Here is a 25,261-nt window from a genome sequence, read left to right on the forward strand (position 1 = left end):
CTAAGTTTGAAATGGTCAAAATAAAAATAGATAAATGAATAATATTAAAGGACATGCTTTGAGATCTCACAGTCAGGGATGAACCTTTTCATTCCTAGAGATTAGAGAAAGCTTTTTGGAGATGACAGATGAACTAGGCCTTGATGGACAGCTAGAATTCCAACAAGGAGAGATGGGGTGTGGTAAAGGAGAGTAGTCCAGGCAGAGGGAAGAACATGAGCCAAGGTGTGAAAGTCATCATGTATAGGCTGTGTACAGTGGGCTATTTTGGTGAAAGTATTCACACTGTGACGGGGGAGCAATAGTAGATAAAGGTTGAAAGTCAGATCACAGAGGATGTATTTGGCCACTGATTCCCAATGGTGGTGGTGATGTTGCAGGGAGAGGCAGGGGATGAGGACGAGTTGAAGATGATGACACAATTTCAAGTCCGGGTGACTAAAAGAATGACGACACTATGAACATCGTCAGGAAGTAGTAGGTTTCTGATAAAGACAGTGAACTGGAGTTTAGATATGCTGAGTAAGAAGACATATATAAATTCCAAGTAGAATTAAAGACATAAAAATTTCTTTTTTAAAAAAGATTGTATTTATTTGAGAGAGAGAGAGAGGGGGAGAGAGAGAGATAGAGAGCACAGTGGGGGGGGGAGGGGCAGAGGGAGAGGGAGAAGCAGACTCCCTGCTGAGCTGGGAGCCCTATGCAATTCAGGGCTTGATCCCAGGACCTGAGCCCAAGGCAGACGCTTAACTGACTGAGCCACCCAGGCTCCCCGACATAAAAATTTCTTTAAAAATTATTAAAGGTATTTAAAATATTTTTTAAATTCTGGGAGGGGATGCATGACAAGAAACCCAAGAGCCAAAAAGGAAAAGACTGACAGATTTGATGGTATAAAAACTAAACTTCTGCATAGAGAAAGGCATATAAATAGTTAGCAAATTAGTTGGACGAAATATCTGCAACAAGTATAATAAACAAAATAGTAATATCTAATATCAATAAGAAAAATAAAAATAACTCAATATAGAACAAACAAAGGTTATAAACGGACAATTTGCAGAAGGAATGCTAATCAACAGAGATACGAAACCCCACCTCCCAACTTCTACTCTTAAATCCACGAGGGATATTGGGCAGAATTCCAAGTGTATTAAAACCCATGCAGCACATCATATACACTCTGCCCAAGTGGTTTGACATTACCTGGAATACTAGTTTTAGGGAGACTGCAGGTTCAATCAGATGTTATGGTGAAGTTAGTAATACAGGATTAGATAAAGAAAACCCATGCTAGGAACAGAAGAGTTGGCAGTCAACCCTGGATCATCTGAATTGGTGGGAAAGTATGAGCTTCTCATGTACAACTCCCTTTGTTTGCTCATATCAGCTACCTGACTGAATCTTCAGTTTTCATTCAAGCTACACTCATTCTGTCCTTACCCTTTATCTCGTTTTACCTTCTCTATCTCTTCATTATTTTGTATTTAGCCTTGTGCCTGGCACATAATAAGCACTCAACAGGTATTTGTTGAATAGAGTGCCTTACCCTAAGGGAAGAACGAAAGAAACAGAGGTGTCATGTCATGTCATTTTTTGGGCGGTAGCACATAACAAGGCTTATTGGGTGGCACTTAGGGTTGTATGAGAAGGGAAGTCCCTCAGAGCAGAAGACTGTCCAGAGGCTTATCTAGGGCACCAGCTGTACCATCCAGAAGGGGTGGAGCGCAAGGGAACTCCCAGGGGAGAGGGGAACAGGAAGTTACATGCCTAGGTGATGTGGGGATTCTCTCGGTTAGAGAGCAATGAATGGCAGCAGTGGTTTGGGGTATTCGGGGCCCCATTTTAGTTGCTTCTTATTGGCAGATGTGGAGTAAGTTTCAAGGAGTATGCGAAGGAGGCAGGCCCCAAATGGCTAAAAATATGTTTGGGCTACTTTTGATACAATGGAATGGTGTAAAAAATTAATTCTGGGGCTGGTGGGCTTTTCAGCTGTCTTTGTCACTTACTCGTTAACCAGCACGATCTGATGGAAGCAGCATGGGCTCTGGAGTCAGACAGACCCCGGGGGACTTCATTACCGCCTAGAGGGCATGGAAGTCCCAGATCCCTACTTGGTCTTCTTTGACCCCACCGTGGCAGTAGGGGAAGGTGGAGCAGTGCCTCCTTTGTTACAGTAGGGCCAGAGTGGATGTCTGGGCTTTGCACTCAGTCCTTGTGGACAGGGGCGGGGCTGCAGATTTTTCTATGGTAGGAGTGGTTATTGTCTAAAAGTTGTTGGTCTTGCTAGTCTGCCCTTTCCTGGTCCTTTGTCTAGAAGGAACAGGTTTTTCTGAGGGCTCCTGTCGTCTGTGCCCATCGGCATTTTCAGGGTGCTGGCTTCTCCAGCATCTGATACAGGATATATGAGGCAACAAAGAAAACCCAGGTACATCACCACCTTGTCAGTCCTCAGGTCCTGAGGTCCTTAACCAGTCTGTCTTCTTCTTTCCACCTTTTAACACCTTGTTATGTTTGTTTTATAAATAATGTCCTCTTGTACTTAGCAGGAGGAACAGAGAGAGAGATGCATTTATCTCTCTTGTCTGGAATCAGAAGTCCCATTGTGGTTATGTTTTAAGAGCTTCACTGACTTTTAGAAATAATACTGAAATATTCAGGAATGAAATGATAAAACCTCTGGTCTCTTTTTCAAAATACTCTGGGAGAGAGCGAGAATATAGATGTGACAAGATTAACCATGTGTTTATAATTGCTCAGGCTGGGTGATGGGTCCCCGAGGGTTCATTATGCTAGTCTCTCTATTTTTGTATAAATTTACGTTCTATCCTAGAAAGTAAAAAAGAAAAGTTACTCTCCCTCCTCTGTGGAGGCTGGGCTTGAGGAGAACAGGGTGGAAATAGGAAGACTTGTTAGAAAGCCATAGCAATAGTCCTGGTGAGAGACAAAGATGTGAGTGAAAGCAGCCATGCTAGTGATGCAGAAGGTAAACATTTAGAGGTAAAACTGAATAACCTTGGTGCTTAACTGGACATGGGGTGAAGCTTGCTGATTAGGCAGGTATTGGTTTCAACCACAAGGATGTAGAATTTCAGAATGCGACTCCACTTTTAATGTTTGACTACCGACCGCTTCCAAGTCCTACCGCTCCTCTTTCTCTTCCGGCCTATACCTGGGCATGGTGTCAGGGAAATCCAAGTGTTCCCTCCTTTGGTGCTGGTGAGAACCTTTACCTCAGCCTCACTTCCTAATCATAATAAAACCCCAATGCAGACTCCTTTCCCTGCTCACTTATGCTTTTTTTTTGACCAGCTTGGGAATCTGTTCCACTCTCCCCAGAAGTCTCATTATGTGAGTAATAAACATTTTACACTCTTTTGGTACATGGGTGGCATCATCAGTCTCAACATCCAAACCAAATTTAGGGGAGGGAAGCCCATCCTGCCTCTTCAGGTTGACGACTACATGAATAAATGAGGAAGTTCAGGTTATATTTGGGGGGAAGCGAGGGATAGGAGAGAGTTTAATTTGGGTATACTGAGTTTGAGGTATAAATACCTAGCAGGGTTCCGGACACATAGCAAATACTCAGAAATGCTAGTTTATTGTTTCCTGTAAGCCTCCATGTTCATACTTCTTTTGAGTTAAGAATTTATTTATTTGTGGATTTTTACCAAGTAACAGAGGCTTGAAATAACCATAAATAACCATAATAATGATAATAATAGTTAGCAGTTATTGGTCACCTACTATGTACCAGGCATTGTATTAGAGACTTTGCAGATACTATATCTTGTTTAATCTCTACAAGTTCTGTGAGTATAGGTATAATCCAAATTTTCTAAATGATAACAACTGAGGCTTGAGGCTACACAGTGGGTAGGTTGCAAAATTCAAATCCAGGTCAATGAGACTCCAAAGCTGTGCTGTATTTACTATGTTTTACTTCCTCTCTACATGAACATGAAAGGAGACTGAGAATATTTATCACTTACTTCATAGTATACAGCATGTAAAGGATGTCAGCTTGCTCCTGTAAGCTGGAGGTCTCCTTCAACTGTAAAACCAGTGCTTTGAAGTTCACCTCCCCAGACTGGTCTCTAGGAAGATGTATTTCTACACGAACAGAGGGAACCTTTAGTTTGAGAAAGGACAATAAATAAATAAATAAATAAGTCCACAAGTGCTCAACTTAAATAATGCCCTAGAGTGTTGATCTTTTCACCTCTAAACCTTTTCTATAACAATTCCCTAAATTTTGATGAGAAGTAAAACAAAACAATGAAACCTTCAAAATGAATGATGTAGCAATTTAGTTTTCTTAGATCCTGGCTAGAAAAGTTTGCTGGAGGGGAAAGGGGTGGGGGGAATGGGGTAACTGGGTGATGGACATTGGGGAGGGTATGTGTTGTAATGAGCACTGGTTATTATATAAGACTGATGAATCACAGACCTGTACCCCTGAAACAAATAATACATGTGAATTAATTGAATTTAAATTAAAAAAAAAGAAAAAAGTGAACTAAAAAGGAGTATATCTTCACCAGGGTAGCCTTTTGCCTACCACCAGTTACTAGCAGAAACTATAATGGCTAGTTCTGTTATTTGCCATACAGATGGCAGTTTTGTGAATAGCTGACAGAAAAAAACCTCATATGCAAGTTTACCTGGTCCTCTCGTGGGCAATGAGGCGAGTCAAGTAAGTTGAATGAAGGTCGGGAAGCCTGAAATATCTTTGTAGGAAGATATATGTGAATATCTGCAAGAGGTTGACATTTATGGGAAAGGTTAGATAACTTAGGAGACTAAAAAAAAAAGTTCACATTTATACGCAACTGATAATTTATTGAACACTACACCTGAAACTAATGATGTACCATCAGTTGGCTAATTGAATTTAAATAAAAAAAATTCATAGTTGCCCTCAAAATGGAGTTGCATAGGAGTTGTTCTCTATCGAACAAGAGTAAGAAATTTATTGTTTCTTGCTAATATCACAGAAAAGAAATATGAGTATCAGATAATTTAAAGATTGTTCCATCAAACATACTTTCAGTGGAATGCCTAGAACTGTAGCATTAAATGGCCATTTAAGATACTAAAGCCTATGGATGTAATCAACATCACAATGGTGCTATTCCTGATACTTTGATAGAGTACCACATATAACAGAAAGAACCCAATTCTGTTTTCTATTTTCTGGACTGCCCTGGGGAAATATCTGGCTGTCAGCAGTTGTGTTTCCTTGAGAATAGATAAATGGATGACTCCATGTAGGGAATCAAAAATGTAGTGGCTGACCTACTTTGAGATATTCCTAATGTTTTTATTTATAGTCCAAATACTTACCATAACCTTAAAGGAGAGACTGTCTGGTCCCTTTCAGCATTTTATAGATACAGAAAGAAAGATAAGAGTTCAAAAAACTGTTCAGGCAAGTAAGTAGCAGAGCCGGGAATTAAGTTCAAGTTTCCTGAATCACAATGTAGAAGTGTAATTTAATAAAGTTGATTTTTTCACATAAGCCCTTTGTCAAGGAGGCATCCTCAAAGGGTACGCTGAGCTCTTCCCTGTTCTAAATGTTAAATGATTCATGTTTAGTATCTGTGGTTAGTAATGGTCAATTAAGTTTTAGACAGCAAGAGCATGCATCTCAATCATTCTCATCGTCTGTAAAATGTTACCATTTAGGTCCTGTCGGTGTGGTCAAGGAGCCCTTCATATGCAGCTACCATAGAGGCACTGAATACTCTTAGGAGCCGTGGCTATTCCTAGCAGTGTGTAGTAGAAGACATCCTCCAGCGCAAATACCCACCGAAGGGGGGTAGTGGTCACGGGGAGGACAACGGCAGGGTTGAGAAATGCAGCTCTACAAGCTGCCCGGAGCAACTGACTGTAAATGGCACAGCTGGCCTAAGGGAACCAGAGGCGGCTTGCTCAAGGGAGAGTATCTCCCTCTTCATTGCAAGGTTATCTTTTAATAGTTGGCAGTGCTTTCTCTTTAAATAAAAGTGCTTCCAAAGGAGTAACTTTCCCAAAGGAAACACCTTTTTCCATCATTTTAACCCCGATGTTCAAATGCTCCATGTCTCTTGTTCTGCTGCTTCTCACGAGGCAATGGTTAAACCGGGCTACGTGGCACTATCAGCGGCAAACCTATACACAATTCATTAACTTTACAAATATTTGAGTGCCTAATATGTTCCTTCTGTCTGAGTTGCTGGGGATACAGCAGTGAAAAACAGTTCGGGCTTGCACTGTAATAAACGTCCCGCCCCCATCCTGGGCTTCACGTCAATCCTGTGCCTGACTCCAGTGAGTCATGGCATTACTCACTCGGTACATGAAGCTCCTTGGCCTTGGTCACCAAGGACATTAAATCGCAGGTTGTTTGCACAGCAGCTTGGAACTGATCTAGCCCTCCCTTCTGTGAGGTAGGGGCTAGTTTAGGATGGGGAGCAGTGTGTGCCAAAAGGTGATCTAAATAACGAGCAACTTCATCACCACAGCGAGCTGCAAGGTTAGTGGGGGTAGGGGGAAGAGAAAAAAAAATGAACATTTTAGTTACTTCACAATCTGCCCCACCAGAGAATGATCAGCTCCTGTGCCCATAACACAGCACCGGAAGTAGGCTGTTTTAGGTCCTTGGCGGGCGGGGGGGGTGGGGGCGGATTGTGATCACTGTGCAATCTTGTAGCTTTACCATTTAGAAACTATGGCCATTTACCAGGACCCACCTGTTCTTCAACTTTGCTGACACACTATTAGGGTCCTTGAAAGCAGTATGAGCTTATTATAGGACAGGTGGAACAAGGATTTCATAATCTACGGATGTGCATGTGATGGGGGTGGTGGTGGCGGCAGTGGTGGTCAAGGAGTGGAATAGGGCCCTCGGAGTCTCACTGGTAGGAGGAGACTTTTGTGAGCAAAGGCAAAAATCTTCAACTAAACACCGAAGCTCACTAAAAACAGACAAATCCCATAAATGGCAGCTATAGTTGCTAATGGAAAGAACAATCTCCACGTGGCCTTGGTGTCAAAAGGATTACTGGCCACACACTGGTCCTTTTCATCACCGTATTCATTTATTCACCAAATATTTATTGCCCATTATGTACTAGGGGGTGTACTAGGTGCCGAGGTTTCAGTGGTGAAGAAGACAGACATGGTCCCTATCCTCTTGGACTCTCCTTCCCCCATACACCTCCTATAACATTATCTCTGACTATGGATAATGGAAACAAAAGACATACACATACCTCATGGATCCTAACATTTCAGACTGTACATGAACATTTGCAACATTTATAGTTGGAAAGCACAGTGTTTGGATCAATATTAAAGTCTGTGAGGTCAGTTATGTATCATCTTTTTTGATCATCTTCAGTGATCTCTCCAGATGTTTTTCTGTGCTCTGATGTGATTTTTAAAAAAATTTTATTTACTTATTTGAGAGTGAGAGAGCATGAGAGGGGGGCGGGTCAGAGGGAGAAGAAGACTCCTCGCTGAGCAGGGAGCCCGATGCAGGGTTTGATCCTGGCACTCCAGGATCATGACCTGAGCCAAAGGCAGACACTTAACCAACTGAGCCGCCCAGGCGCTCCTGTTCTGATGTGATTAATGGAAACTAGCAAAGCTGTAAAAACGGAACTCATTCTCAGTGACATCCTAATGACAATTATTATAACCTTGAATACAATATAGATACTTGAGTGGAGGATTATGAAGAATAGGGAGAGACGTGTTCTTGGCATGGCAGGGCTGGCAAGCAATAAACATGGCCATTGTGAGACCACTGATGAGTAAAACCAGAGAGGAGAAAGTGACTTAGAATGCATGGTATCAAATATAGTAATATATATCATGAAAAAGATAACATTTTAGAAAGTAAGAGAATGAGTGCTACAGATGAAAGTCACAACTACCCATAGCATAGCAAACAACCTCAATATATGATTATTCTGGTCTGCTTTTCAAAATATTTGTTTATGCCAAGATGGATCTCATGACTTTGGTAATTATTAATAGCAGGAAATAACTTTGTATTTATAGTATCTTTCCAAAAACAAATGCAGAGTGAATTAAATGGTACTTAGGTGAGTAAATGCTGAGCCCAAACAAGAAAATCATCCTCTGACTGATAATGTGTTGGTCTATTGTATATGAGGTAATGCTTGCTACCTCACTAAAGAAAGCCAATTCATTTTTATTCTTTTCTCTAACATACCACTCTTAAGATAAAGAAATTGGCTGCCTTAAGATATAGGCTAACAGGTAAATACCCAGACAATGAAAGCAGGCGAACTGTTTTTTAGATAGCTAGAAGAATTCGCTCCTATTGGCCCTTCTCTCTTTGGGATTCAAACAATGTAATTCCTGCCTTGCCTAGGTTAGTGTTTTAACACTTTAGGGTGTTTCTCAGACATTTTTAATATATGCCCCCATGATGCTTTCTCACTATATCATCCTTGTATTCCTAGTAGCCAATTAGATTTGTTGTGCTTTATTTGTCTAGCTTGCAATATGAAAGCAAAAGGCACACTGAAGAGGCTTTTTCAAATTATGCAGACCTCCCCAGAGATTCTAATGGGCCCTGGTAACATTATATATAAAAAGCATTCCAATTGAGTTTCTTATTTTTATACTTTTAAATGTCAAAAAGCAGTACTGTACATGTACAGTTCTCCTACTACATATTTGATTAAATAGCTCTCACTCACCATTGCTTCCTCTCATTTTGAAATCACCAGCCATTTCATATATATATACAGGACAGAAATCTTCCCTAACCTTAGTAAGAGAGAGTCAAACTCCATAATCCACAATCACCACAGGGATATTAGACCAGAAACCAAAGGTAAGTAGAAGGATGAAAGGTGAAGCCAAACAAAAGTAGAAGTCTAGGTGTATTAAATAGGGGTGAGACTGCTGGCGGTGAGAAATATTAAGGAGGATGCTTAACACTACTTTGTATTCTTGCCCAGCAAGGCCATTGCCTTTATGAAGCTCCCTTACCATTACGGGTTGAATCAGAGCTGTTCATCCAGTCACCAGATTCCAGCTCATTGTAGTTATCATCATAATCTTCACTGTACAGCTTACCCTCAGGTCCAGGATCCATGAAGCTCAAATGTGTGCAGCAAGACGTTGTCAAAAACTCCGACAATTTACCTGTTTGAATCCTGACAGTTACAGGGCAAATAGAAAACAGAAAATCAGAGGAAATCCTTTTAAAACAACACATTTCAGGGGGGCGCCTGGGTGGGTCAGTCGTTAAGCGTCTGCCTTCGGCTCGGGTAGTGATCCCAGGGTCCTGGGATCGAGCCCCACATCGGGCTCCCTGCTCAGTGGGAAGCCTGCTTCTCCTTCTCCCACTCCCCCTGCTTGTGTTCCCTCTCTCGCTGTGTCTCTCTCTGTCAAATAAATAAAGAAAATCTTTTAAAAATCCCCACATTTCAGTAAGAAAAAGGATACGTAGAATGTTTGTGGTTGGGGGACTTCTAATGCTTTTATATATTAGTATAAATTTTGTAAATATGAAATTTTATAGCACTTCTAGGCATGGTGTAGTGTAGGCTGGGGTGTTGTGTTAACAAAGACTAAAATTATGGGTTCACAATCTACCAGCAGATCAGTTTTGTTCTCTTTCACCACCATATACTATGCTGCTAACTATGTCAAACATCCAGCCAAAATCTCCACTGGCTGCAGAGAAGCTGGGACAGAATGAAGAGAAATCATCACAAATCCATCACATCATTAGAAAAAAATACTCAAAGATCATTTTGGAATTGAAAGATGATATTTGAAAATTTTATGAATTATAGAGGATTGTAGGCCATATCCTCTCCTATGTATAAAGCCAATTGCAAAACCCAAAGGGAAAGTCAGTAGTACTGATTTTCTCAAGAACCACAGCCTGGCACCTGGTGGAGAACATTATTGCTGTGGCTGCCACCAACATCCTGTACGTTTTCCAGGACACAATCAACTAAGGAAGCTAGCGCAAGGACTAAGCCTGGTCGCTTTCTCAGAGGAAGGACATTGTCCTCCTTTCCATGAAGGGGAGTAATGCGCTTCCCACTTCCCTTCGCAGACTGGAGGGACTGTCCTTCTGCCTTCAGTGAGGTGAGCTGTGGGTCGCTGCTCAAGCAAAAAACCCACTCAAAGCAGAATTGGTGGGCAGGCTCAATAAAGGCCATTACTCAAAATAGATGTACAAAAAAGAAAAAGAAGTCAGCTTGAAGGGGCTCCCAAAGGCCAGACCTTGGATAATGTGAACACTGAAAAAAACAATGACAGGAATGGAGCATAGCATATTGAATAAAATCAGAATCCATGAATCTATGCTACACTAAAACTATAAAATAAAAGGGGATAACGGAAAGCTCTCTCTCTCTTTTTTTTTAACACAAGGATTCTAACTAATAAATATGCACAGGATGATAGAAACACAGAATCATCACTTTAAAACCCCATTAGTAATAACTGATTCACCAATGGAAGGTAAGACTAGTTAAAGATTATCATAGAAAGGATATGGAGAAACCTACCAGATACCACTTTAACCAAACTGAAAGACATTCTGCATTATAACTGACCTTCTTTCTTCAAAACTGTGCTTAAAACTGTCATGAAAGGTTCACAAAAGGCTGGGGAATTGTTCTAGATTAAAAGACATCAAGGAGATATAATAACTAAATGCCAATGTGTGATCTTTGATTGGGTCTTAGAATGGGAAAAAAAGGTATGGGAAAAAAACATTATTAGGACAATTGGGTAATTGTGAATATGGACTCCAGATTAGGTAATAATAGTACTGTATCAATATTGAATTTTGTGAGTGTGATGATTGTATTGTAGCTATGAGAATACCCTTGTCCTCATAAGACAAACTAAAGTATTTAGAGTTGAATTGTCATGATGTCTCTGGCTAAATCTCATACTTCAGCAATTAAAGAGTGTGTGTGTGTATGTGTGTGTGTGTACATTTGCACATATGTATGTGTGAGAGAGGGAGGAGAGTAGAGAAGAAGGGAAGTGAGGGAGGAGTGAGAGGAGAGGAAGGAAGAGGAGCGAGAGAGAATGTACAAGTGAAACAGATGTTACCAACAGGTGAATCCTAAGGAACGGTATATGGTGTTCAATACCATTTTTGCACACTTCTGTAAGCTTGGAATTTTTCAAATAAAAACTTAGGGAAAAGAGAAAAGAAAAGCAGCCAGAATTGAACAGTTCAGTAGCTTTTTTGCTTTTGAAAGAATAAGTTTTCTGGTCCACTGAATTGATGAGGTCTAGGCAAAGAACAGGGTGGGGAAACATTCCAAGCCTTCTCTATAACATTAAATTCCTTCATTCGAAGTATCAAAAATGAGTTCCTCTAAATAGAATGGGACTATATTGTGCAATGGATGAATTGTTGAACACTGCATCTGAAACTAATGATGTACTAAGTATTGGCTAATTGAATTTAAATAAATAAATAAAAAAGACACAGAGAAAGGCATTACAAGTCTACCATTACTATACCCAGTTTCCAAATTTCATTTCTTTTCACTAAAAAGTGTGTAGAGGTCACTTACCTTGCTCCACCAAAGTAGCCATCCTGCATTTTTCGGAGTGCTGCTAGGATACTTGAATTCAAGCTGGTTCCGTCTTCATCTTGAAATGAAGAGAATTTTAAAACAATTTTTTGTGGTTTTAACTTTGAAATAAGGGGAATATTTCAATTATTTCAAACCAACATTTCTGGTGGTAATGGTACAGATGAGACGCTCTTCATTGTCCACCCTGTATTTCAACAATTGGTCTGAGAGCCAACAACACCATAGAATGGGCAAGTGGTAAGGGCGATTACCAATAGACAGAGTTCCTCAAAGATAGTATCTTATCATAAGCACTTAGCACAGTGCCTGATGGCGGAATACTTAATGGTTACTGAAAGCTGACAATAACAACAACAACCATTTGTTTAATGTTAGGTGCCAAGCACTGTGCTAAACATTTTATATATTATCTCATGTAAGGAGCCTTGGTGTGTGTGTGTGTGTGTGTGTGTGTGTGTGTGTGTAGGCATACAAAATAAAGAAGGCTAACAATTACCTGACTTTATGTGCAGGGGATCATACTATACATACTCTTTCATGATCCACTTTTCTAACTTATCCTTTGTAAAAGCTAAAAAAGATTCCAGAGCAGACATTTGAACTGTTTTTGTATTATAAGCAACACTGTGATGAAGATCACTGTACTTACATGTTTATGCACCTATTCTGTGATTTCCTTAGGATAAATTCTAATAAGTAAAACTGTTAGGACAAAGGGAACACTTACTAAAAATTTTATAGAGACTGCCAAAATTGCCCACTAAAAAAGTTGTGCCAGTTATATTTCCACCATCAGTATAGAAAGCGGCTGTTTTCCCACATCTTTATTAATGATCTTTTAAATCTTTGTTTATGTGATACTTATAAGATACTGTTTTTATTTTTTTATTGTTTTATTACTAGCAAGTAAGATTGAGCATGTTTTCAAACTGAGGGTTGCTGGAGTCGGGGGTGGGTGGGAGGGATGGGGTGACTGGGTGATAGACACTGGGGAGGGTATATGCTCTGGTAAGCGCTGTGAATTCTGCAAGACTGTTGAATCTCAGATCTGTACCTCTGAAACAAATAATGCAATATATGTTAAGAAAAAAAAAAGAAGATAGCAGGAGGGGAAGAATGAAGGGGGGGAAATCGGAGGGGGAGACGAACCATGAGAGACTATGGACTCTGAAAAACAAACTGAGCGTTCTAGAGGGGAGGGGGGGTAGGGGGATGGGTTAGCCTGGTGATGGGTATTAAGGAGGGCACGTTCTGCATGGAGCACTGGGTGTTATACACAAACAATGAATCATGGAACACTACATCTAAAACTAATGATGTAATATATGGAGATTAACATAACAATAAAAAAATTTAAAAAAAGATTGAGCATGTTTTCATGTATATACTGGCTATTTGTATTTCTTTTATGATTTGCCTGTTCATGTCCTTTTCCCTCGCTTCTATTATTTATCTTTTTGCTAATTGACTTTCAAGGGTTCTTTATGTTTTGTGAATATTATTCTTTTCTCTACCATATGTATGGAAAATACCTACTTTGTTATTTGTCTTTCAACCTCAAACATAGTTCATTTTTGTACAAAAGACTTATTTAAATTTTCATGTTTTTGAATTTGCCAATTTTTTCCTTTTTTGTGTCAAAAAGTACAGTTTTTTTCAGCTCAAGATCACAAAAACATTCTCCCATATTTCCTTTTAATACTTTTTTTTTAAAGATTTTTATTTATTTATTGAGAGAGATAGTGATAGAGAGAGAGAGCATGAGAGGGGGAGAGTCAGAGGGAGAGGCAGACTCCCCGCCAAGCAGGGAGCCCGATGCGGGACTCGATCCCGGGACTCCAGGATCATGACCTGAGCCGAAGGCAGTCGCTTAAACAACTGAACCACCCAGGCGCCCTCCTTTTAATACTTTTATAGGTTTATTTATTTTTGCTTATATATATTTTTAAGATTTTATTTATTTATTTGACAGAGAGAGAGAGAGACAGTGAGAGAGGGAACACAAGCAGAGGGAGTGGGAGAGGGAGAAACAGGTTCCCCGCCAAGCAGGGAGCCTGATGTGGGGCTCGATCCCAGGACCCTGGGATCACGACCTGAGCTGGAGGCAGATGCTTAATGACTGAGCCACCCAGGCGCCCTTATTTTTGCTTAGATTTTTAAACTATTTAGAATTTAATTTTGAATAAAATGTAAAGTAGCAGGCCTAAATGAATGATTTTCCCAAATGTATTTATTTACATATTTTTTCTCATGTTTTTATTTAGATCCCAGTTAGTTAACATACAGTGTAATATTAATTTCAGGTGTAGAATTTAGTGATTCAACACTTCATACAACACCTGGTGCTCATCATGACAAGTGCCTCCTTAATCCCCATCACCTATTTAACCCACCCCCCACCTCCCCTCTGGTAACTGTCAGTGTGTTCTCTACAGTTAAGAGTTTATTTCTTGGATTGCTTCTCTCTCTCTTTTTTCCCCCTATGCTCTTTTTTTTGGTTTGTTTTGTTTCTTAAATTCCACGTATGAAAGAAAAATAATATGGTATTTCTCTTTCTCTGACTTATTTCACATAGCATTATATTCTCTAGCCCCAACTATGTCCTTGCAAATGCCAAGATTTCATTCTTTTTGATGACTGAGTAATATTCCTCTATCTATCTATCTATCTATCTATCTATCTATCTATCTAATCTACTACAACTTCTTTATCCATTTATCAGCTGATGGATACTTGGGCTCTTTCCATAATTTGGCTATTGTTGATAATGTTCTTTGGCCTCTATCTGGATTGCAACTTTTATCATTATTTTAACTACAGTGGCTCTGTCTCCTGTCATCATTTTTAGTTTTTTAAAAATCTGATTATTTTTGCACATTTTCTCTTCCATATGAAATTTAGATTCAGCTTGTTCATAAAAATTTGAGTTTTTATTTTGATTTGGAATTGCACTGAATTGATAGATTAATGAGAATTGACATCCTCTCAGTATTAACTATTTCCATCTAGCAACATGGTATGTCTCTCTAGTAATTATAATCTCCTTTTATGCTCTTCATTAGTTTTATAATTTCTCATATGATTCTATGCATGTTTCTTATTAAGCTTATTCTTATATGATTTACTTTTCTAGAACATTTGTTAATTTTATCTGGATTTACAAAATTAAATTTGGTATTCTCTTATAATTTTTATTATTTTTTATCACTATTTTTCTATTTATTTGAAGCACAGTTGAAAAAATTGGTACACTTTGGAAATTTAGTGGCACAAGGTATACTAGCATAGCTTGAGGGACGTTATACAGTTAAAAAAAAAGCGGGGGGGGTACTAAGGGCATAGTCCAAGGTGGCAGAGGAGTAGGAGATCTTAGTTTTGTCTGGTCCCAGGAATTCAGCTAGATAACTATCAAATCATTCTGAACACCTGTGAACTCAATTGGAGCTCTAAGAAAATAATAGCTGCAACTCTACAAATAGAAAAGCACTTTCTATTTGAATAGAATTCAAATTCAAATTCAAATTCAAATAGAATTCACTTTCTGTGAGAATGACAAGACGGACAAACTCACCTCAAAAAAAGCGAACAAGAGGCAGTACTGACTGCCAGGGGCCTAATCAGTATGGATACAAGTAAGATGTCAGAACTAGAGTTCAGAATAATGATTATAAAGATACTAGCTGGGCTTGAAAAAAGCACAGAAGACACTAGAGAATCCCTTTCTGGAGAAATAAAAGAACTAAAATCTAACCAAGTTGAAATAAAAAAGGCTATTAATGAGATGCAATAAAAAATGGAGGCTCTAACTGCTAGGATAAATGAGACAGAGAGAGAATTAGTGATGTAGAAGACAAAATGATGGAGAATAAAGAAACTGAGAAAAAGAGATAAAGAACTACTGGATCATAAGGGGAGAATTTAAGAGATAAGTGATACCATAAAGCGAAACAATATTAGAATAATTGGGATCTCAGAAGAAGAGGAAAGAGAGAGGAGCAGAAGGTACAATGGAGCAAATTATAGCTGAGAACTTCCCTAATCTGGGGAAGGAAACAGGCATTGAAGTCCAGGAGGCACAGAAAACCCACCTCAAAATCAATAAAAATAAGTCAACACCCTGACATATAATAGTGAAACTTGCAAATCTCAGAGACAAAGAGAAAATCCTGAAAGCAGCTTGGGACAAGAGGCATGTAACCTACAATGATAGAAACATTAGATTGGCAGCAGACCTATCCAGAGACCTGGCAGGGCAGAAAGGATTGGCATGATATATTCAGGGTGCTAAATGAGAAAAATATGCAGCCAAGAATACTTTATCCAGCTAGGATGTCATTCAAAATAGAAGGAGATATAAAAAGCTTCCAGGAAAACAGAAACTATAAGAATTTGTGATCACTAAACCAGCCCTGCAAGAAATATTAAAAGGGATACTTTAAACGAAGAGAGAGCCCAAAAGTAACATAGACCAGAAAGGAACAGAGACAATATACAGAAACAGTGGCCTTACAGGTAATACAATGGTACTAAATTCATATCTTTCAATAGTTACTCTGAATGTAAATGGCCTAAATGTCCCAATCAAAAGACACAGCATATCAGATTGGATAAAAAAAATAAGACCCATCGATATGCTGTCTGCAAGAGACTCATTTTAGACCCAAAGACACCTCCAGATTTAAAGTGAGGGGGTGGAAATCCATTTACCATGCTAATGGACATCAAAAGAAAGCTGGGGTAGCAATCAACAAAAAGAAATAAAAAGCATTTGAATGGGCAAAGAAGTCAAAATTACTCTTTGCAGATGACATGATACTCTATGTGGAAAACCCAAAGACTCCACCCCAAAATTGCTAGAACTCATATGGGAATTCAGCAAAGTGGAAAGATAAAATCAATGCACAGAAATCAGTTGCATTTCTATACACTAGCAATGAGACAGAAGAAAGAGAAATTAAGGAGTTGATCCCATTTATAATTGCACCAAAAACCATAACATACCTAGGAATAAACCTAACCAAAGAGGCAAAGGATCTGTACTCAGAAAACTATAGAACACTCATGAAAGAAATTGAGGAAGACACAAAGAAATGGAAAAATATTCCATGCTCATGGATTGGAAGAACAAATATTGTGAAAATGTCTATGCTGGGGCGCCTGGGTGGCTCAGTCGTTAAGTGTCTGCTTTTGGCTCAGGTCATGATCTCAGGGTCCTGGGATGGAGCCCCGCATTGGGCTCCCTGCTTGGCGGGAAGGCTGCTTCTCTCTCTCCCACTCCCCCTGCTTGTTTTCCTGCTCTCACTATCTCTCTCTCTGTCAAATAAATAAATAAAATCTTTAAAAAAAATAAAAAAAATAAAATGTCTATGTTACCTAGAGCAATCTATACATTGAATGCAATCCCTATCAAAATACGTTTTTCACAGAGCTGGAACAAACAATCCTAAAATTGGTTATAGAACCAGAAAAGTCCCGAATAGCCAAAGGAATGTTGAAAAAGAAATCCAAAGCTTGTGGCATCACAATCCCAGACTTTAAGCTCTATTATAAAGCTGTAAACATCAAGACAGTATGGTACTGGCATGAAAACAGACACATAGATCAATGGAACAGAACAGAGAACCCAGAAATGGACCCTTAACTCTATGGTCAACTAATCTTCGACAAAGCAGAAGAGAATATCCAATGGAAAAAAAGAGAGTCTCTTCAACAAATGGTGTTGGGAAAATTGGACAGCCACATGCAGAAGAATGAAACTGGACCATTTCCTTACACCATACACAAAAATAGACTCAAAATGGATGAAAGACTTAAATGTGAGACAGGAATCCATCAAAATCCTAGAGGAGAACACAGACAGCAACCTCTGTGGTCTCGGCTGCAGCAACTTCTTGCTAGACACATATCCAAAAGCAAGGGAAACAAAGATAAAAATGAACTATTGGGACTTCATCAAGATAAAAACCTTTTGCACAGTAAAGGAAAACAGTCAACAAAACCAAAAGACAACTGAATGAGAGAAGATTACAGATAAAGGGCTAGTACCCAAAATCTATAAAATCTATAAAAACTTATCAAACTCAACACCCAAAGAACAAATAATCCAATCAAGAAATGGGCAGAAGACATGAACAGACACTTCTCCAAAGAAGACATCTAAATGGCCAACAGACACATGAAAAAACACTCAACATCATCCGGCACCAGGGAAATACAAATCAAAACCACAATGAGATACCACCTCACACCAGTCAGAATGGCTAAAATTAACAAGTCAGGAAATGACAGATGTTGACAAGGATGTGGAAAAAGGGGAACCCTCTTACACTGTTGGTGGGAATGCAAGCTGGTACAGCCATTCTGGAAAACAGTATGGAGGTTCCTCAAAAAGTTGAAAATAGAGCTACCCTATGACCCAGCAATTGTACTACTGGGTATTTACCCAAAGATACAAATGTAGTGATCCGAAGGGGCACCTGTACCCCAATGTTTATAGCAGCAATGTCCACAATAGTCAAACTGTGGAAAGAACGCGGATTTCCATTGACAGATGAATGGATAAAGATGTGACATATATGTATAATGGAATATTACTCAAGCCAACAGAAAGGATGAATACTTACCATTTACATCAATGTGGATGGAACTGGAGGGTATTATGCTGAGCAAAATAAGTCAAGCAGAGAAAGACAATTATCATATGATCTCATTCATTTGTGGAATTTAAGAAACAAAACAGACGATCATAGGAGAAGAGAGGAAAAAATAAAACAAGATGAAATCAGAGAGGGAGACAAACCATAAGAGACGCTTAACTATAGGAAACAAACTGAGGGTTGCTGGGGGGGTGGGGGGTGGGGGGAGAGGGAAGTGGGTAATGGACATTAAGGAGGGCACATGATGTAATGAGCACTGGTTATTATATAAGACTGATGAATTACTGACCTCTACCTCTGAAACTAATAAGACATTATATGTTAATTAATTGAATTTAAATAAACAATAAAAAAGGAAATAAGGAAAAAAATTCCCATTTCAAACACTGCATTATGTAATTGTGCCCGCCCAACTAGACCATTTACAAATATTAGGTCAATAAACTGCTAACATACATGAAAAGGCAGCTTTATTACTAAAATATAAGAATTTGAAAGACTGGTATCTAAAAAAGAAAAGACAAAAAACCAAACTGGAATGAAAACCTAGATACCACATCTAAAATCAGGGCTTTTTGTTTGGGCCTTCATACTCTTCTCTCCCTCTGATGCATCCTTCTGGATTTCTAGGCCTCATTCCTCGAGGACCCTGTCCACCCACAGGTCTCACACCTCTCTGCCCCAAATGCTCAGTACATATGTTGCTTCCCATCATGGCACTACTCATGGTTGCTGGTGGAACGCCAGGATTAGCTTCATAACCTATGCCACACCACCATCTAGAGGTAGAAATTTCTGGCCTCCTGAATCACAGGGCTCTCCCATGTTCTTTGCTCCTCTACCACCCATTCCCATGTCTCTTTCTCTTGGATCCCTGTAGCCCATCTGGCTATAACTTTCCTCTCCTTGGTGTCTCATTTGTTCTTCCATCTCATATTGACCAGTCTTCATCTCTTTTCCCTTCTACGTCAGTCTTTCTCTTGCTTTAATTGCATTTCTTTACATTTCTACATTTCTTGATTGTGAAGTTCTTCCACACATCTTAATTCCTCCTGGTATTCTATAGTTATATATTCAAGTTCACTCTATCATCTCTAGTCTGCTATTGAGCTTATTTAGTGAGTTTTTCACTTTAGTTATTGTAGTTTTCAGTTCTAAACCTTTCATTTGGTTCTTTATATCTTCATTTTCTTTGCTGAGGATTTTTATTTCTTTGCTGAGACTTCCTACTTTCAAGTTTCAAGAGCAGTGCAGTCATAATTTCTCATTAAGTTTTTTTTTATGATGACTACCTTAAAATCGTTGTCACAATTCCAACATCTTTGTTATCTTGGTATTGGTGTTTGCTGATCAATTTTTCTCATTGAAGTTATGATTTTCTTGGACATTGGTATAAGTGATTTCTATTGTATTCTGGAAATATAGGGTATCATCTTATGAGACTTTGGATCTTACTGAATCCTCTGATTCAGCACGTCTCTTCTGATACTGTGCAGCAGGGAAGGGAACACTGCCTTGTTACTAATAGTGGGTATGGAAGGAGGTTCCTCTATTGTTGGGCAAGGACGAAAGTCTAAGCTCCCCACTAGCACTTCTCAGACACTACCCCTAAGGAAGAAGAGGGGTGCTTCTTCACAGCTATGTGAAGGTAGAAGTCTAGGGTCCCCTTTGGGGACTCAGCCTTTGGTTATAGGAGTGGGAGTGGGGCTGCAGTTTTTTTCTGTGGTTTTGGCCAGAGTTGGACAGTTACTGTCTGAAAGTTTTCTGTCTGGCTAGGTTGTCCATCTCCTGTTACTTTGGCTAGAAAAGAAAGGTTTTTCTTGGGCCTTTTTAAAGCTACACATTTGGATTTCTGGGATAAAAACTTCTCCAGCATCCAGTCCAGAATATATGAGACAGAATACTCACTGCTGTGTCATTTCTCAGGTGCAAAGTCCCTAGCCAGTCTCCCTTCTTTTTTCAGACTTTCAGAGTTTTCTTATGTTTTTTTTTTATAGATAACGTCCAGGGTTTTTAACTGTACTTAGCAGGAGGAATAGTGAGAAGTGAGTCTACTCCATTTTGTCTGGAAACTGGAACTCCCTTTTTTTTTTCCAAAGTATTTATGGATATGAAAATTTCCAAAGATGACTCCGGCCAAATCTCTTAAGTTTTGATAAGTAGTAGTATCATTTTTTTAAATTTTAGAACACTAATTTCAAATTTGATGTCTTCTTTAATCCAAGTATCATTTGTAAAAAAAAAATTAATTCCTTCATGGTCAGGTTTTTTATTATTCTTGTGTTAATTAGTTTTATGTCTTAAGTCTGGCAATATCATCTACATGATTTCTACTTTTTAAAAAATAAACATTCTTTGTGTATTCTTTTTGGATATAGTTTTATATATACCCATAAATACAAAAATCAGGCTTGTTAACCCTCTATATCTTTATTTTTTATAATTGATCTATGACATTGTGATAGAAGTATGTTATGGTTTCCCACTATGACTGTACAATGGTTTTATCATATTGTCTTTAAGTTTTCCTAAATATCTGCTTTATACATTTCACTGATGCTGTGTAGATAAAAGTTTAAAACTGTTATATCATCTTGTTATACTGCAACTCCCTTTTTGAGTATAGTTGACACACAATGTTACGTTAGTGTCATGTGTACAACTCAGTGATTTGGCAAGTTTATACATTATGCTGTATTCACCCCAAGTGTCCTTACTATCTGTTTCATTACATTGCTATTGCAATATTATCGACTGTACCCCTTATTCTGTGTCTTTGATTCCCATGACTTATTCATTCCATAACTGGAAACCTATATCTCCCTTTCCCCTTCACCCATTTTGTCCAATCCCCCAGCCCCCTCCCCTCTGGCAACCATCAGTTTGTTATCAGTATTTATAGATTTGATTCTGCTTTTTTCTGTGTAGCTCTTATCAATATAAAATATCCTTCCTGTCCCTTTTACTGACATGTGCCTTGAATTATATTTACTATTTTTAATATTAGTGTTGCCACCATTGCTTCCTTTTTGTTAGCATTTACATGATTTATCTTACACATTCCTTTACTTTCTGTTTTTCCCCGTATAATCTTATCTTAGGGATAGCTTTTGTAAGTAGCATCTAGCTGGATTTTGGTCTTATATGTATTCTGGATATCTTTATCTTTAATATGATAATTTAACTAATTCACATTTTAATGTGATCGCTAGCATATTCATTCTCATTTCACCAGCACAAAACTGTCACTAACAAAAACACACAGCTGTTGGTAACGTAGGATTTGGGGACCGACAGACCTGGTTAGAGGCCCGACTCTGTCACAAGCTTTGTGACTCTATAAAATGGGGCTATTAATATTACCTACCTGAATAGAGTTGTAGAGATTTCAAAATAATGCATTGAAAGCACTTAGCTCAGTGCCTAGCACAGAGAAAATGTTCAATAAATATTGCAGTTATTACTGCTATTGTTACTGCTGCTTTTGTTGTGTGACCAAATACCAAGTATCAAAACTTTGTGATTTAAATCTAGATCTTTAGTTTTATTTTTCTCCCCAAGCCATGGCTGTGTATCTCACCTATTAGATATTTCAATTTTGAAATCTCTTTGTCACCACAAATTCAACATGTCCCTTTACAATTGGCATCTTCCTATAGAATTTCTCTGCTTCTATCAAAGGCAGCATTATTTACCTAGTCTCTAAATCTTCACATCACTTTGATTCATATCCCATATCTAGTTAGCCAACATTTGACTTGCAGGTGTTGTCTAAACTGACTCCTGTATTCTTCTTTCCCACTCTATTGTTATTACCACCAATCCAATGTATCTTCTCATCATCTCAAACCTGGATTATTTTCTTTGATATCAAATTCTCCTCACTACAGTGTATACTGTCATCAAATCAATATTCTGTAAACACTACTTTCATCATGTCGCTCCTTGCTCAAAAACTTTTGATACTTTCAGACTTCTGAGAAAATCTGGTTAAATATCTTTGCTTATTTTCAATGCCTTCATAATGTGACCCCACCTTATCTAACTTTGTGGATAATTATACTCCAACATGCAAAGCCACTCTATGCAGGTTGGCCTCTCCATTGTACACTCACAAGTCAAGCTCGACCCTGTCTCTAGTCTCATTCATGGTATTTTTCCCTTAACTAAAGTGCCTTTCCTTTTTCCCTCTACCCATCCCAAAAAGCCTTGATAAGTCCCACCTCAGTCAAGAAATTTTCTTTAACAACTTGATCGCCTTCACCTTAAAATACTAATCTAATGGTTTGGTACTTCTTTATATAACTGTCTTCAATTGTTTTCTATTATTTTTGTGTATCAGCTTTGCCTCTCCAATTGGACTCTATACTTTCTGAAGACAATTCTGGGAACATAGTGTTTATTAATGAGGTATTTGTTAATTGGCTTAAATAAAGAAGAAAGGCAAAAAGAAGAAAGACTATCCTACTTTCTCAGTTCCTCTGTTTTTGAAGCACTTTAGAGATGTGACCAATATCCCTAACAGTCTGACTGGACATTGAATGATTTATGAGAAAGGATTCTTCTCTAATGAAAAGGAATTCTATGTACTCTGGCAGTACAAACAGGCTTTTAGAAGCAATTGCAAAGACACAGAAAGAAAGCAGTGCTTCAGTATTGGCTCTAGTCCTCCAGGAACTGAAAGAAAAATAAGTCCTTTCACCCAGTTTCAAATAAGCAATGTCAGGAAGCCCAGTCAATAAGGGAAAGATAAACTGAAAGCCTATTCACTTCTCCCTGTTAAATCTTACTGCTTCGGTTAGGCAAGCCTTGGAAGGATAAGTCTGGGAACTCATCTATAAAATCTTGATGCTCCACTGGAGTAAGACAGATGCAGAATGTATTATTATTATCTTTAAAATGAATTGCATTAATAAAGTTTCTGCAAATTGACCTAAAAGCCAATTAGTCCCCAAGTAGCCCCCAAGTTATTCTATTACATTTTTTGAATTATAGCTCTCAAACCATCTGAAATATTCTTCTGCATTGGTTCATTTGTTACATATTAATTCTAAAACATAAGCTCCATGAGGGTAGAAACCTCAGCTGCCTTATTCACCTCATGTAACCCAAGTGCTTTGATAAGTGCTTGGCACAAAATAGGGGCTAATATATAACTATTGAAAGACTAAATGATAATGAGTAGTTCTCCGGTGACTCTAAGCGTTTGAAGGACTAACTACATGATTTATTCCAAAAATACATTTGTTTCTTGCCTCATACAACCTTACCAAGCATGGTATGTGAGATGGGGAAGGTGATGGTGGGTTGGCCTGTCATCCTCCAGCGGCTACAGAGGTAGGAGAGGTCTGTTCTAAGCATTTCTACTATCATCTTGTTGTCCAGAGCCAGGTAGAACTGTTGCTGGTCTATAAACTGAGAAAAAGAAGAAAAATAACAGCTCAGAATAATTTGCTCTTACAACTGTCCAGTAATATTTTCAAGTACTCACATATTCACAGGGCTATATAACAAGTCACAGAGGCAACAATATCCCCAACTTTAGTGCCTCATTCTTTCCAAAGAATCTGATAGTCCATTAGTACATATAATAGTTTTTGACATTTTGATAGTGTACTATAGTTTACAAAGTGTTTTCAAGGACAGAATTTTATTTAATTATATAACAAATGAGTGAAGGCTTATCTTTTAGTAGATGAAAATAAGGCCAAGAGACATTAAGCAGATTAACAAAGTCATATGGCTAGCAAATGGCAAGGTCAGAAATAGAATCTGTGGTCCATTACTCTTTTGTCTATACCTCAGCTGCACAATTTCAGATATAAGATGACAAATGGGGAGCGTCAGCTTTCTTTCCAGAAAATAGTTTCTCCTCCTATGCACACATACAATTTGGCTTATTATTGTGATGTGGCTAATAAATATCAGGCTAATAATGTGCATAATCATGGCTAAAACAGTACTGACATTTTTGTTTAGAAGAGGATATCAATGATTTCCAGGCATATAAAAAGGGCCCCTGCCCAAAACAAAGAGAACACATAATTCGGTAGCTAAATAAAAAAGACTATATTTTGTTAATAAAGGACAAATACAGTCTTATTTTTAACATTTAAAAGGAGTACTTTTTAAAGTACTCCAACATTTATAAAATCCCTAGTCACTGTTTCTGCAACACCCAGGACTACTCTTGGTAGCCACAATCACTTGGCATTGTTCTGTGCTACAACTTCCATTCAGTCCAACTCAACAAATATTTATTAAGCAACTTAATATGTGCAAGGCCTAATACTTGTTACATATTAATTCTAAAATACTCTAATACTTGTTCTAACTCCAGTAATGTTTTATTTCTATAATGTTTCTGTTTTACTTCCATTCATCTCAATGCATGCTAAAGCTCATTCCACCCACCTGTGGAGTGAAGGTGAAGATAGTTTTCCGAATGTCATAGAGTTTTGAAGTTCCAAGGACTCCCATATGCCTGTAGGGTCGTCCACTGAGTTTCATTCTACTGTTGCATCCTGAGATAGAATTGAGAAATGCTCAAGATCTTTCTAGGGCACAAATCCAATCAGGGAACAGTTTTTTTTCTTTGTATTAGGTTTACATTTCCTGATTGAACAAAGTTCTGTGTCTCAAAGTTAGTATCTATGTCATGTACAAGGCCATACGAAGCACTGTAGGGCTCTCCAAGAGAAAGAGTATGCAATTATCTCTGTTCTTAAAGGGCTTTATGCTCTTACAAAGAAGTCACATAATCTATATATGAGAGAAAAGAATGCACATGAAAATTAATAGTTCTATGAATGATAGAATTCTATTACTGATATTTATATGCTGAATTTCCTTAAATCCCACGAAAACGGCAAAAGCTATATTGACTATCAAATATTAATGTAAACTATGCTTCAATAAAGCTGAACAAAAGCTCATCAGCTTAAAGATGGCATACTAAACCAAAAAACTGAAATGAATTTATCTTGATCTCCTTCAATT

General features: G+C 38.3%; 1 protein-coding gene across 10 annotated transcripts in view; it reads right to left on the bottom strand.

Annotated features, from left to right (window-relative positions):
• PHKA1 (phosphorylase kinase regulatory subunit alpha 1) overlaps positions 1 to 25,261 on the bottom strand; it is a 142,713-nt gene that overhangs the window by 24,239 nt on the left and 93,213 nt on the right. For 6 of the 10 annotated variants that reach the window (XM_064574255.1, XM_064574256.1, XM_045879589.3 and 3 more), the window contains 7 exons: positions 24,677 to 24,786; positions 23,533 to 23,677; positions 11,583 to 11,661; positions 9,016 to 9,182; positions 6,337 to 6,513; positions 4,668 to 4,759; positions 3,996 to 4,135 (listed from right to left, as the gene is read on the bottom strand). In XM_064574255.1, the coding sequence (XP_064430325.1) occupies positions 3,996 to 4,135; positions 4,668 to 4,759; positions 6,337 to 6,513; positions 9,016 to 9,182; positions 11,583 to 11,661; positions 23,533 to 23,677; positions 24,677 to 24,786 (910 nt within the window). The remainder of the gene's footprint in view (positions 1 to 3,995; positions 4,136 to 4,667; positions 4,760 to 6,336; positions 6,514 to 9,015; positions 9,183 to 11,582; positions 11,662 to 23,532; positions 23,678 to 24,676; positions 24,787 to 25,261) is intronic. The other 4 variants (XM_045879608.3, XM_045879600.3, XM_064574257.1 and 1 more) reach the window with 3 other exon arrangements.

The sequence above is a fragment of the Mirounga angustirostris genome, unplaced genomic scaffold (assembly GCF_029215605.1).
Source record: "Mirounga angustirostris isolate CCGP_5_RB_7025 unplaced genomic scaffold, mMirAng1.0.hap1 SCAF_11, whole genome shotgun sequence".
NCBI lineage: Eukaryota > Metazoa > Chordata > Mammalia > Carnivora > Phocidae > Mirounga > Mirounga angustirostris.